Below are 14910 nucleotides of genomic sequence, written 5' to 3'. Positions count from 1 at the left end.
TTATAGCAGCAATGTCCATAATAGCCAAACTATGGAAAGAGCCCAGATGTCCATTGACAGATGAATGGATAAAGAAGATGTCATACACACACACGAATATTACGCAGCCATCAAAAAAGTGAAATCTTGCCATTTGCAATGACATGGATAGAACTAGAGGGTATTATGCTAAGTGAAATAAGTGAATCAGAAAAAGAAAACTGTCATATGATCTCACTGATATGTGGAATTTAAGAAACAAAACAGAGGATCATGGGGGAAGAGAGGAAAAAATAAAATAAGGTGAAACCAGAGATGGAGACAAACCATAAGAGACTCTTAAGCATAGAAAACAAACAGGGTTGCTGGAGGGGGTGGGGATGGGGTAACTGGATGATGGACATTAAGGAGGGCATGTCATGTAATGAGCACTGGGTATTATATAAGAGTGATGAATCACAGGCCTGTACCTCTGAAACCAATAACATGTTACATGTTAATTAATTGAATTTAAATTAAAAAATTTAAAAAGCACTGCTATAGGAAAAAATTGTCTTTTCAGTAGTAGAGATAATTAATCTACAGTTTCACATTTGTTTCTATGCTCCATCTATTTTTCTTTTTTTTTTTTAAAGATTTTATTTATTCATTTGAGACAGAGATAGAGAGCATGAGCAGGGGGAGAGGGAGAAGCTGGCTTCCCGCTGAGCCAGGAGCCTGATGTGGGGCTCGATCCCAGGACCCTAGGATCATGACCTGAGCCGAAGGCAGATGCTTAACCATCTGAGCCATGCAGGCACCCCTCTTTTTCTTTTTTTTAAGGTTTTTATTTAAATTCCAGTTAGTTAACATAAAGTGTTATATTAGTTTCAGGTGTACAGTATAGTGATTCAGCACTTCTATACATCACAGGTGCTCATCACAGTAATTGCACTCCTTATTCCTCATCACCTGTTAAACATCCCCACACCCATCTCCCCTCTGGTGACCGTCAGTGTGTTTTCTATAGTTAAGAGTCTGTTTTGTTGGTTTACCTCTCTCTTTTTTTCCTTTGCTCATTTATTTTGTTTCTTAAATTCCACATATGAGTGAAATCATATGGTATTTGTTTTCTCTGATTGACTTATTTCACTTAGTATTATGCTCTCTCTAGCTCCATCCATGTTGCTAGAGATGGCAAGATTTCATTCCTCTTTATGACTGAGTAATATTCCATTGTGTAAATACACCACATCTTCTTTATCCATTCATTAGTTGGTGGACACATGGGCTGTTTCCATAATTTGGCTATTATAGATAATGCTCCTGTGAACATTGGGGTACATGTATCCCTTTGAATTAGTGTTTTTGTATTCTTTGGGTAAATAACTAGTAGTGTAATTACTGGGCTGTAGGGTAGTTCTGTTTTAACTTTTTGAGGAAGTCCATACTGTAAAAACAGAATTTTTCTAATTATTTTTTTAATCAAAATCTTTATTGAGATAGTTGTAAATTCACATGCAATTGTAAGAAGTAATACACAGAGTTCATATAGTCTTTATTCAGTTTCCCCCAATGGTAACATTTTACAAAACTATAGTATAATATCACAATCAGAATATTGACATTTATAAAATCTGTTGAACTTGTTCAAATTTCTCCAGGTGTACTTATACTCATTTGTGCATGCGTGTGTGTGTGTGTGTGATTTGATTTTATACGTTTACATCATGTGTAGGTTTATGTATCTTGCACTGCAGCCTTACAACTGTTTTGTAAAGTGCAGGAAATGCTAGAGTTAGAAAGGACTGAAAGTCTCTGGCCATGTTCCACACTGAAGATTACATGGTATTAAATGATTAGAACTAGTATTTGTCCTCTAAACATTTATTTATTTTTTAAATTAATTTTCTTTAACATGTTGTAAACATTTTGAGTGCAGTAGTCACTTTGTGTTTTGTTGTACCTTTACCCACACCACAGCCCAGAGCTTACTTTGGTGCTCTGTGCAGAGATGTTCAATTACTGTTTAAAATACAAATACATGTTGTTAAATAGAATTAAAAAGTAGAAATGTCTTAGGTATTTTCTCTGCTTTTGAACTGAGACTAGTATTTTTCAAAGCTCATATCCTATTATGTTCCCTTGCACATATGTTCTGCTACCTGAAAGTACTTTATAGATGTTTGATCTTGTGAAGGCAGTGTTGTTACCTTTGATAAAAAAGTAATTAGGTGAGCATTTCTGGTAAAGGTAATCATCAAAGTCTGAAAGTACACATTTCCTTTTAACTATTGTAGTTGGAGGTATGCCTCCTCCCCGCCATGTATCTCTCTTCTCTAGAAACCTGTGAGAGACAGCTTTTTGAACTTATATCTGTTAGAGCCAGCATTGAAAAAAAAATCCAGCTTTTCTCTAATGGACCATGATCCTAGGTAACAAAATTATGGTAGTTGTGTCATGGGTTTTATTTGGTGTCTTATATTCTCTCTGAAAAAATAAAATGCCCAGCAGTGATTCACAAATTCTTTGGGGAATAAACACAAGTAAGATGTCTACATTTTCTTATAATTAGGGATACTATTAGGAAAATAAAAAATATATCTTCTTTTCTCTCCTTTGAGATTTCAAATTACATGTTTTCTGCCTATCTTGTGAAGTTTTTTAAATCTTGCCAAGTGCCTGGCTGTGTGTACTAGATCAGATGAAAAGAGAACACCCAGTGAGGGGTTGAGGGAGTGAACACCGGTGCTGAGTGGGCAGCTTTGACTGAGGCAAGTGGTTACTCTATCTGATGACCCTGGTCTTTTTCAATTGCCTGTTTAGGTTTCTGCCCGTGTTTGCTTAGTACTGTTAGAACTTGTTGGGTGCACATGGCTTGGCACAGTATAGCTGAAGCTGAGTGGGTTTCTGAGCCCAGAGAAGTCATGATGTATATAAATCCTATATGGTATGAAACTATACAGATGGCACACATCAAAAGTTTTAGGCAGAAAGACCCTGGGACATCATGTTTTAACATATATGTGTATTTGTACATACATGCAATTTATATACATATGTAGTTATCTTTTTAAAGATCTTACTTAGAGCACAAGCAGGGGGAGTGGCAGAGGGCGAGGGAGAAGCAGGCTCCCCACTGAGCAGGGAGACCGACGTGGGGCTCGATCCCAGGACCCTGAGATCATGACCTGAGCTGAAAGCAGATGTTTAACTGACTGAGCCACCCAGGCACCCCCATACATATGTAGTTAATATTAAATTTTCTTATATATGGGGAGATTGAGGCATAGAGAGATTTCTGCAGCTAGGGTGCCACAGCTAGATAGTGGCAGAGATTATTTCCATCCAATCCTTTGGACTTTGCTTTAAAAATCTGTTTACAGAGCATCATATTTACTTGAAAATTTGATAAGTTTGGTGATCAAGGGATATGCCTTCTTCAAGATGCTCTGGCATTAGCTCTTGAAATTTAGAGAAGAGTTTTTAAGAAGTGGCTTGAAGCTTAAAAAGAGGAGAAATGTGTAAGTAATCTATTATTGCATAATAGATACAAAAAAACCTTTTTGGATGCTTTTTTTGAGTTACTGCAGGATGATAGCAAAGGCGAAGAAGTGGCTTTTGAATTAATTCGGTTGAGTGAATTTCTTGACTTGTCCTGCTTGCCCAGTCCATTGTTGTGGGGCTCACAGAGAAGTTCTGTTAACTTGTCAACAGCATTCAAAACAGTGGTAGCAACAATGAAAACATATTTACTGAAGATAGCCAGTTGGTCACATTTCTTAACCCCCTCATGAATCAACCATCCTCTGCATTTCGACTCTTAACTCTTTAGAAGATAGAAAAAAAGACCATGTACTGGGACAGAAGAATGATGGCAAATTCAGAAAGGAAATTTGAACAGTGTTTTAGAATTCGTGGGGATGGGGAAGATGAGGGAGGGCAGGGGAGAAACTGACAGGGAAGAGTAGAAGGCAACGAATGATGAACTGATGTTGGCCCTTACACCAAATTAATCTTGCTCTTTTACCTTTTTTTCCCCCCACTCTTGCTGGACCTTGTATTTTTTCACACTCTTATCATAAGGAGGAGGCAAAAAACCACAAGGCAGGAAACTGTCAAGAAAACAAGTTCTGGTGTCTTTTCTGTGGGCGTCACCCATCAACTTTCATTTTCCCACTAGTTATAGCTATAGTTCCATGATTGTTGTTCAGAGTGAAAAAGGTTACATTTCTCTTTAAGAAGGTAGGGGCAATGGTAATATATCTTAGAACATTTTACATTAAAAAGAATCGAGAATGCAAGTTTGGGGAAAACTCCAGATTCTAAAATGCTTACATACTAGGAAAGGGTGGTTACTCCTTCCTAACTTTGTCCCAGAGAGCCCAGAAAAACAGGTATTGTTATCACATTTTCTATGTATACCTTTCCTGGGTTAGGCTTGCATGTACAGTCTTCCATTTTCCTGTTTGAATAAGTGTCTTCTCTTTAACTTGAAACAGGACCCAGCAGGATATTAAGTGATGTATGTATGTAAACTTCATTAGTCCCACTTAAAAAAATTCCTTTGTCTGCTATTCTTTAATCTTATCAACTAATATTAAAAAGCTTCATGATCTGTTTTGTACATTTATCAATTGTTGCCTTTGGCCAACATTAAATTAATATGGGTAATACTTTCTTCTGATATTATATTATTTTGTATCAGTAGAAAATGTTAAATGTCACTACTGAAAAGGAACATTCACAAAACCTTATTTTTTGAACATTTAGGCTAAAGCAACTCTTAAAGTTGTAAGTGTGTTAAAAAAAAAAACTTTAGAGATGTCACCATACCCTTGGGGTGGGCCCCATGCCCTCTCCTGCTCCTTCAATGCCTCATTCACGTATCAAACATGACCAGAAATGAAGCTATGTCTTCCCATTCTTCTTGACATAGTCATTTGCTAAGGATAAAAACAGTGCAGCAGATGCTTGTAATCATTTCAGACTTTTCAACTTGTCTGGGACATCATGCTGTCTGACGTCGTTCATTACTCCACATGAGAAAGGCACAAATAACCGCAAAGCAGGAATTTTAAGAAGCCATAAGGAATTGGGGCTGAATATAGTGTGCTTTGATTATAGAGGCAAAAATGGCTACTTTTATGATGTAGGGGTGATCAAAGGTACATTTTCCATGCGTAATCAGATGGTTGGTAAATACTTTCTCACAGCAAAAATATATGAGCAATGACAATTGCTAGCCTCATGTTAGTCAGAAAAGCATAAATTATATCATTTTATAATGATGGTTTGTTTTGTTTATCTATTTCACTTATGTACTTATATTTGTCATTTGGTAGTCTTTCTACCTGTTCAGTCTCATTAGGACTTAAGGATCAGGAGATTTACATGTTTTAAAAGGATTTCTTTTTTACTGTTACTGCAGGAGGACTAAAGGAGAGGAAAAAAAGGAGTGACCAACGTATGAGTGTTAGTAGTGTCCACCCAGCAGTTTATTGGAACAGTTGAGTAATATGTAATTAATCGGTGACATTAAGAACAGTTATAGAAAGAATAACTTCTTCTAACCTTTTTTTTTTTTTTTTTTTTTTTTTAAGATTTGTAGCCAAACCATGTGCCATAGCCCTCAACATTCAGGCCAATGGACCACAAATTGCCCAGCCAAATGCCATTCTGGAAAAGGTCTTCACTGCAATTACGAAGGTATGATTGTCCTTTTGTACAGTATGAATTATTATGACTCCCATTCTCCATCTGAAATTATTTAATCCCTTCTCTTCTTCTGGGTTTGAGAACTAATTGCCCAGCCTCATGTTGGAAAGAAGCTGGGTAGAAGCTGAATAAAAGCGGGCATGTTTGAGACCTCTTTGTTTACTCTCACATTGATTTTAGAAGCTTGTCTGTAAAGAACAGTCTAGATTAGATAGTGATTAGTCTAATTCTGTGCCTCTTTTATTCTCCCGTGACATGAAGCAGTACATATAACAGTTGGATGGGATCTTGTGGAGATGATTGGGTAGAGCTGAGGAATATAATGAATGTATGGGCATACCTTGGAGATATCGTGGGTCTGGTCTGAGACCCCTGCAATAAAGCAAATACCACAATAAGGCGAGTCAAATGAATTTTTTGGTTTCCCAGTGCATATAAAAGTCATGTTTACACTGTATGCTAAGTAGGCAATAGTATTGTGTCGAAAAAAACGATGTAGATACCTTAATTAAAAAATACTTTATTGCTAAAAAATGCCAACCATCATCTGAGCTTTCAGCAAGTTGTAATCTTTTTGCTGGTGCAAGTTCTTGTCTCCATGTTGATGGCTGCTGACTGATTAGGGTGGTGGTTGCTGAAGTTTGGGGTGATTGTAGCAACTTCTTAAAATAAGACAGTAAGGAAGTTTGCTGCATTGATTGACTCTTCCTTTCATGAACAATGTCTCTGTAGCATGGGTAGCATGTGTAGCAATGCCATTTGATAGCATTTTATCCACAGTTGAAATTCTTTCAAAATTGGGAGTCAGTCCTCTCAGGCCCCACCACTGCTTTATCAACTCAGTTTATGTAATACTCTAAATATTTTCTTGTCGTTTCAACAATCTTCACAGCATCTTCACCAGCAAGAGATTCTATCTCAGGAAACCACTTTCTTTGTTCATTCATAAGAAGCAACTTCTCTCATCCATTGAAGTTTTGTCAAGAGATTGCTGCAATTCAAAAATAATACTAATGAAAAGGTTTGAAATATTGCAAGAATTACCAAACCATGAGGCAGAAACATGAAGTGAGCCAGTGCTATTTAAAAAAAAAAAAAAAGTCCCAATAGACTTGTTCAATGCAGGGTTGCCACAGACCTTCAATATGTGAAAAATGCAGTGATCTGCAAAGCACAATAAACGAAGTGCAGTGAGACGAAGTATGCCAGCGTGTGTGAGAAAAAGTGCCCATCGCCTTCTAGCATTTTCCTTGTCCTTGTGAACACAAGTTAGTTATGATACATAGGCAAATGTAAACAAGAGGGAATAACTGAAGGACAGAAGAGTTGTAACATGAAAGATTGAAGGACAAGGGTCTGGAGAGTTCTAAGTTACAGATTCACTATAGAGAAAGTAGGAGAAGAGATCATCGCTGTGGTGAGTTAAAGTCCAAACTAAGAGCAGGGGGAGCAGAGCAGGGCAGGGGGAAGATTGGAGCCCCTCAGCTGATAGCACCTTAAGAACAAAGAAGGGAGGAGAAAGAAAGAAGCCACAAACCCTCCATCTAAGGTCATGAGAAAAGGAAGCACATCACAGTGCCCAAGTATCTTCTTACTTGTATCTCTATCTTACTCTGGCATAGACGAGAAAGAAGACCGGGCGAAGTGTAACATTCTAGGGGAAGTGTTGTGTGTTTGTATATTAAATGGTTCATTTTTCCTTTTTCATTTTTCTGGGAAAATTACTCAGGCTTCTAAAATGTGATTTGACAGCGTTAAGCAAGTTTTTCCTATTTTGGTATTTGTATTGTTAAGCATTGGTATTACTTGTCTCTTGTCTGAAAACTATTAATTCAAATATTCAAACATTTTTGTGTATTTTATGGTCTTTACTTCTGCCAAGATTCTCTAGAATTTTCTCCTCTATCCTTTTAAAAATGATATTTTTCCTGGAGAAGTAGAAGAAAGCAGTAGGTGTTTTTTATATCTCTGCTAGGAAGAAGAGAAGAATGTATGAGATTTTTCAAAAACTCTCCTTCTGGTAGTTTTATGGGCTGATTTTAGATTGCCAGCTTCTAACCTGAAGGGGCACATACCTTATGGTACTTGAAGAAAATATTAAGGAAACACTTGTATTTTCATTTAACATATCAATTTACTGCAGGAGACACTGCTTTCCCTCTGAAAGAAGCAGAAGTGTAGGAAGTTACCAGGTTTTTAAAAATGAGATTATAATATATTTGTATTCACTTTGTGAACTATTCTAAATGAATAATAAAATGAGTTTTCTACCCAAATGTTATGTATCCTTTCAGAAATTCTGCAGTGGATATTTTATTCCCTTGCCTTATGTTTATTATGGTTACTGGAGAAACTTTCTCTATTAAGGTAATAAAAGGATTTTGCAGTCAGGTTGACTGCTCTAGAGAATATTTGCTTCTAGCTAATTTTAATCATACTCTCTTAGTTTCCAAGGTGATTCTGTTGGACATTTTTACATGATTAGAGCAGAAACCTCATGTTTTAAACATAAATACAGCAAAAGTTGGAACAGTTTTTCCCTGAATTCTTTATAGTTGTCCAGTGTTATTTATGATATGAGAAAGTAACAGGTCAGTTGACCAGAATAGAAGTAGCGGCACTTGGAGAGTCTCAGCAGTGTTTGTGTGTGTTTGAGTGATCATCCACCAACCTGGCCTTGACCATGATTCCAGGTCACCCCTGGAGAAGGGCTTGGTTATCATCTTTCAAATGTGTAGGGATGCACTCTCAAAACCCTTAAAATCAGCTCTGTATAGGACTGGCTACGTAATTTGTCGGGCCAATGCAGAATGAAAATGAGGGGTCTCTTTTTCAAGAAGTATGAAAAAATATCATTCAAGGCATAAAAATAAAAAGCTTCTTCTTTTCTTTCATAGGTTCTTTTCAATGTATTTTTTATTTGCTATTTAATGGTCATGCTCTCTCAGGCGTGGGGATACTCATGAGACAAGTACAGAGCCTCACAGGTACCTGGGGGCCCAACCCTCTGACTTAGTGCACACAGAGCCTTCATGCCTGCCCTTCTCTGGCCAGGGGTGGAGAAATTGAGACAGGCTTCTCCCCTTTCTGTGGGCCTACTACCCCAACCCACAGTGGACAGGTAACTTCCAAGTGTATCACAGTCTCTACACCAGGACATACTTGGTACCTGGATTGGTGTGAGCAAGAGGCTCATCCCTGTTGGTTCACCCCCCAAATGCATGGGGGCACTGCCAGCCTAGGGTGTAGGTGGCTGCCTCTACGTCCCACACTGACATACTGTGGGGTATGCACACCCAGCTCTAGCCCTTTCCATGCTTTCACCTGAGGCAGCAATAATCCCTAGGCAGAGTGGGGAGGGGGAGGAAGCCTGGGGAGCTTGGGGAGCTTGGGGAGCCAGGGAACAGAGAAATAAGTTCCCTAGAACTTGTCTGGGAGAAGTGGTAGGACTGTGTGTGAGTTAAGACTGAGCCCTGACACAAGTTCCTCTGTCCACTGGACTTCATACACAAAATACCAATTCCCTTAAGAATTTTGAGATGGTAGCCATAGAACTTGAAACCCCAAGTGTGGGTCTTTCTGAATATGGATCTCTTTGTGACTGCCCTGGACACATGCCGTGACTGTGTAGTTCTCACCTAATTATCTGATGAATTTGAACCCCTTGGTGTTCTTTAACAATCTTTCCTTCTGGGGTAAACATCTGTTTGTTTCTCTGTATATCTGGTATAAATAAATGTGTGTGTGTATAGTTGTTTATATTTATTTATTTACAATGTGGGGATTCTTGTGCTGTATTATTGGTACATAATCTATAATCCCAACAGTTTCACTTTTCTAATGAAATCAATTCTTGAGCCACGAGGGAAAATATATATGTCAGCTGTGAAACCGGGTTTTATAATCCAGAGAAATCATTTCATCATCCACTTTTGATATGTTAACCGTATTTCAGAAATTAAAGGCAAATTTCCTATAATATGTTCTCCCTTATTCTCCTCTTATGCCTGTCTCTTTCTTTCCTTTTTACTTTCCTTTTCCCTTCCAGTATCAGTTATGAATATTAAAATCAACTTAGGTATTTCTGGAATAAAAATGTCTATATAAGTCAGCATTGTTCATTTCTTTCCTTGGAAATCTTTTTTTTTAATTTATTTATTTTAGAGAGAAGCGGGGAGAGACAGAGAGTGCAAATGGGGGGAGTGGCGGAGGGGCGAGAGCGAGTCCTCAAGCAGACTCCCCGCTGAGGGCAGAACCAGACATGGGGCTCAGTCGCAGGACCCTGAGATCATGAACCCAGCTGAAATCAAGAGTCAGGCACTTAACTGACTGAGCCACCTAGGCATTCCCCTTGGAAATCTTAAGAAAAAAACTAAGGAAAATAATTAAAAATGCAAGGCAATTAAAAAACACAAAAAAGAAGGAAAATTTCCCAAACTTTATTTTTGGCAAACTAGTTCAAAATATATATAAAAGCTAACAAAAAACAATTGGGAACCGGTTGGGCAGAAGCCAAGTAGGAAGAAGTGAAGAGCATGAAGTGTGAATGGAGAGCCCCATGGCGGTAGCTGTCAGGAAAGCCAGCAAAAAGACAGCTCTTGAATATGAGGGAGACAAAAGCTTTAACCACTGTTTGCAACACTAGGTACAGGAGCAAGGCTAGCAGATGCTTCCTGGACTCAGTTTAATTCAGATAATTGGAATAAGTACACAGAAAACTATATGGATGGCACATTTGCAGGAGACAGTCTACCTCTATGGCAGCTGAACTGCAAGAGCCCTCTCCCTGCTCCTCAAACTACCAGGAGCCGGTCAAAGAAACCCAATTCATTCAATGATGAGTAATAAGGAACACACACAGCATCAAAGACAAGAAAAAACAATGTGGTAGCAATGCTCATTAATAAAAATTGTCACTAAAAAAATGAGGCCATGGGGCGAATGAAAATTGTGATGAAATATTTTACCATAAATTAAAAAAAAAAAAATAGAGGTGCCTAGTGGCTCACTTGGTTCAGTGTCTGACTGTTGAATTTGGCTCGGGTCTTGATCTTGGGGTTGTGGGATTGAACCTTGAGTTGGGCTCTGTGCTCAGCGGGGAGTCAGCTTAACATTGATTCTCTTTCTCCACCTCCCTCTGTCCCTCCCTGGCTCACACTCTCTCTCTCTTTCTCTCAAATAAATAGATAAATCTTAAAAACAAACAAACCAACAAAAAGCAGTAATTCTGTGAAGGAAGACCACAAAAAAAGAAATGTAAGACCTAAAGAAAAAAATCGTTGGTCAGCAGGAAAAGATGTAATGTGAGCTTGTAGTTTCAGGAAAGTACACTAGAACTATCACAGGAATGAAGGCAAAATTGGAAAGAACACAGGAAACACTACACATTGCAGAAAACTCAGCAAGGAGTATGAGAGATGGAAATAATAAAACTAATTAAATGAGGGGCACCTGTGTGGCTCAGTTAAGTGTCTGTCTTCAATTCAGGTCATGATCCCAGGATTCTGGGATTGAGCCCTGCATTGGGCTCCCTACTCAGCGGGGAGCCTGCTTCTCCCTCTCCTTCTGCCCCTCCCCCTGCTTGTGCTCTCTGTCAAATAAATAAATCTTTAAAAAAAAACCTGAATTAAATGAAACAAAAAAGAGCTAAAAATAATTAGATATATAGCTCAAGCAGATCCAGTGTCTGCATTATTGGAATCTTTCAAGGAAAAGCAAAGGAGAATAAATATTAAAAGATATAATTCAAGGAAATTTTTCTAAAATAAATGGAGATTTATTTTAATGTGTTAATGAACATGTAGTAAAAATTGAAAGTTTTAAAAGAAGTTTTAATTACTGGACTTGAAAAATAATTCTTTGAGCAGCCAAGCAAAAAATCAAATCACTTATTTAGGAAAAAATGTGGACATGACTTTTGTCTTCTTTATAGCAACATTTCCAACATTTTCAAGGAAAATGTGAACTAAGAATTTTATGTTTAGGCAAATTGTTTTCTTTCTGTAACAGTTAAAGACAAACAGAGTTTTATTTTAATCTTATTTATTTGTGAGAGAGAGAGCGTAAGCATGGGGAGCGGCAGGCAGAGGGAGAAGCAGGCTCCCCACTGAGCAAGGAGCCCAATGCAGGACTGGATCCCAGGACCCTGGGATCATGACCTGAGCTGAAGGCAGATGCTTAACCGACTGAGCAACCCAGGTGCCCCAAGACAAACAGATTTGAACATGCAAAAATTTGGGGGAATTGTTCTCATGAGTCCTTTTGAAGAAACTATTATAATCATTGATTTCAGCCAATGAAGAGGTTACTGGAGTGTTGTTAAGGTTTGAATATATTTAAACTGTTAAATGTGAGGATTAGGATGACAGAACAGAATGTAAACATTATATGCTCTTACAGTGTAGAAGTGATACAACTAACGGTATTTGAGATAGGGAGGGAAAGAAGGTGGGAGGTAGAATAAGTTCACCAATGGGGCACCTGGGTGGCTCAGTCGTTAAGTGTCTGCCTTCAGCTTAGGTCATGATCCCGGGGTCCTGGGATCAAGCCCCACATTGGGCTCCCTGCTCAGCGGGAAGCCTGCTTCTCCCTCTCCTACTCCCCCTGCTTGTGTTCCCTCTCTCGCTGTCTCTCTGTGTCAAATAAATAAATAAAATCTTAAAAAAAAATAAATTCATGAATTGCATCATCTCCAGTAGCTGGGAGTCAAAGCAAATCAGTTTAAGCAGCCAAACTGAGTAATAGAGGTATAAGCATATTTAACAATAAAAGTAAACTGTAAAAGAGCTAAAATTATTGTCTATTATTGGGTGAGAGGGGAGAGGAAATATGCTAATTTTAAATATTGCTCATATGGAATTATTGATTGAAAACAAACAGAAGAAGAGTATTATAATTATGGATAACTACTAGAACAAAAATTATCCACAAAGAGGAAGGAAAACAAACCATATATGGTTTTCCAAGATTAAAATTTTTTTTTATCAAAATAGCATGACAGTATTAAGTGATAGAACTATAAACAAACTTATCAGTTATATCAATATATGTAAATGGGTTTGGCTCATCTAATAAAAACTAATTTAGGTTTGGGTCACATAGCTGATAAGAGACCTTCAAAAAAATAATTACAAATATTGAAAATAAAAGTATGAGTAAAGGTATATAGACAAATACAAATAATAAAGTAGAGTTTTTATTTTTACATCAAAGGGGAACTCAGGCCAAAAAGGATTAAGTGAAAGGAAGAACTGGCTTTTTCTTGCCAAAGGATACAACTCATAATAAAGATAAAAGTTATGACTAATATGCATTGAATGTCAATGTATCCATATACTCATAAAAAAGAATGAAAGAAGAAGTAATTTAATAGCAGGAAATTTTAATTTACCTCTGGGTCATAACAGATTAAGTGAACAAAATGTAAAACAGAAGATAGAAATTCTAAGAGGCATAATTAGGAAGATCTAAGTGGTACATTTAGAACCCTGTATTCTGAATGTAAAGACCATACTTTCTTAAATATTTACAAAAATTGATTAAATCATTAAATATATACAAAACTGTAATAAATTTTAAAAATAGGCACAACTTGGGACGCCTGGGTGTCTGGGATCAAGTCCTGCATCAGGCTCCTTGCTCAGTGGGGAGCCTGCTTCTCCCTCTGCCGCTCCCCCTGCTTGTGCTCTCTCTCTTTCTCTGACAAATAAATAATAAAAAATCTTTTAAAAAAATAAAAATCATGGAACACTACATCAAAAACTAATGATGTAATGTATGGTGATTAACATAATAAAAATTGAATAAATAAAATAAAAACAGGCACAACTTAATAGTACTAGAAATCAGAAAACAGAAAATCTCTTGCTTTTTATTTTTTATTTTTTAAAGATTTTATTAATTTATTTGACAGAGAGACAGCGAAAGCAGGAACACAAGCAGGGGGAGTGGGAGAGGGAGAGGCAGGCTTCCTGTGGAGCAGGGAGCCTGATGCGGGGCTTGATCCCAGGACCCTGGGATCATGACCTGAGCCAAAGGCAGACACTTAACGACTGAGCCACCCAGGCGCCCCAATCTCTTGCTTTCTTAATCAACTCTTAGGTAAAAATAGAAATTCAGAATATTTGGTAACAGGATGAAAACATCACTCATTTGTACTGTGCTGATGTGGTACTTGATATATATATATATATATATATATATATAAATTTCAACACTTACTTAAACATTAGAAAAAGAACCACAAAACAAATAAAGGCAAGCAGAAGACAGAAATTAGCATAAATGCAGAAATTATGTTAGCAAAACTATAACATTGAAAATCAATTCAAAAGTACCTTATCTAATTTTTTTTTTACCAAAAGTTAGCTAACCCAATAAAAAAGCACAAATTTACAACATAAGAATTAACATAATAATCAACAATTGCAGAAATGGAGGAAAATAAAAAGGATATATTCCTATTAATATGGCAAAGAAAATATAAAAATTTGGGTAAAATGGAAATTATTCTAGGAAAATATAATTTACCAACTGTAGATAGATAGATAGATCGAAATCAAAGAGCTAAACTGCAAAAAAGTACCGGGGTCAGATGTTCTCAAAAGAAAAATTCTAACACAAAGAGGGCATGTATTGAATGGAGCACTGGGTGTTATATGCAAACAATGAATCATGGAACACTACATCAAAAACTAATGATGTATGGTGGTTAACATAACATAATAAAATAAAAAAAAGAATTTATAGTGAACTCCCCCAAAATAAATTACATTAACATTACATTAAAAAAAAACAAAAAGAATAATTCTAACACACTCTTAAAGAGCAGACAATTCCAGTGCTATTTTAAACTATACCAAACCATAGAAAATTAAGAAAATCATCCAAATTCTCTTTTTATGTAGCAATAAAATACTAATTAACATTAAAGTCTGACAAAGATTTAACCAAAAAATAAGACTTAGAGACCAATTGAACTTACTAACATCAATGAAAAATCCCCAAATAAAAATTAGTAAACAGAACTTAAAAGTACAGTACAAGAATTATTTATCATCGCCGGAGTGTATTTATTCTAGGACTGCAAGGCCTTCCTTGTATTCAGTATTATAAAAATCTATATAATACATCATATTAATTGATCTAAGGAGAAAAAGTACATGGTCATCTGCGTGGTTGCTGAAATCTAACATTATTTAAGTGATTAAAATCAAGTTATCTAACAAAGTAAGT

At 36.8% G+C, this 14910-nt stretch overlaps 1 protein-coding gene across 2 annotated transcripts in view; it reads left to right on the top strand.

The window, feature by feature from the left end:
- Positions 1 to 14910, top strand: part of CERS6 (ceramide synthase 6) — a 317200-nt gene that overhangs the window by 86956 nt on the left and 215334 nt on the right. For both annotated transcript variants that reach the window (XM_025853613.2, XM_073882913.1), the window contains exon 2: positions 5562 to 5667. In XM_025853613.2, coding sequence (XP_025709398.1) covers positions 5562 to 5667 — 106 coding nt within the window. The remainder of the gene's footprint in view (positions 1 to 5561; positions 5668 to 14910) is intronic.

Source organism: Callorhinus ursinus, unplaced genomic scaffold, assembly GCF_003265705.2.
Source record: "Callorhinus ursinus isolate GAN/ISIS: 27379988/994484 unplaced genomic scaffold, GSC_fseal_2.0 scaffold2, whole genome shotgun sequence".
NCBI classification, from domain to species: domain Eukaryota; kingdom Metazoa; phylum Chordata; class Mammalia; order Carnivora; family Otariidae; genus Callorhinus; species Callorhinus ursinus.
The sequence above is the reverse complement of the archived record's forward strand: the minus strand, read 5'-3'. Positions and strand labels throughout refer to the sequence as shown.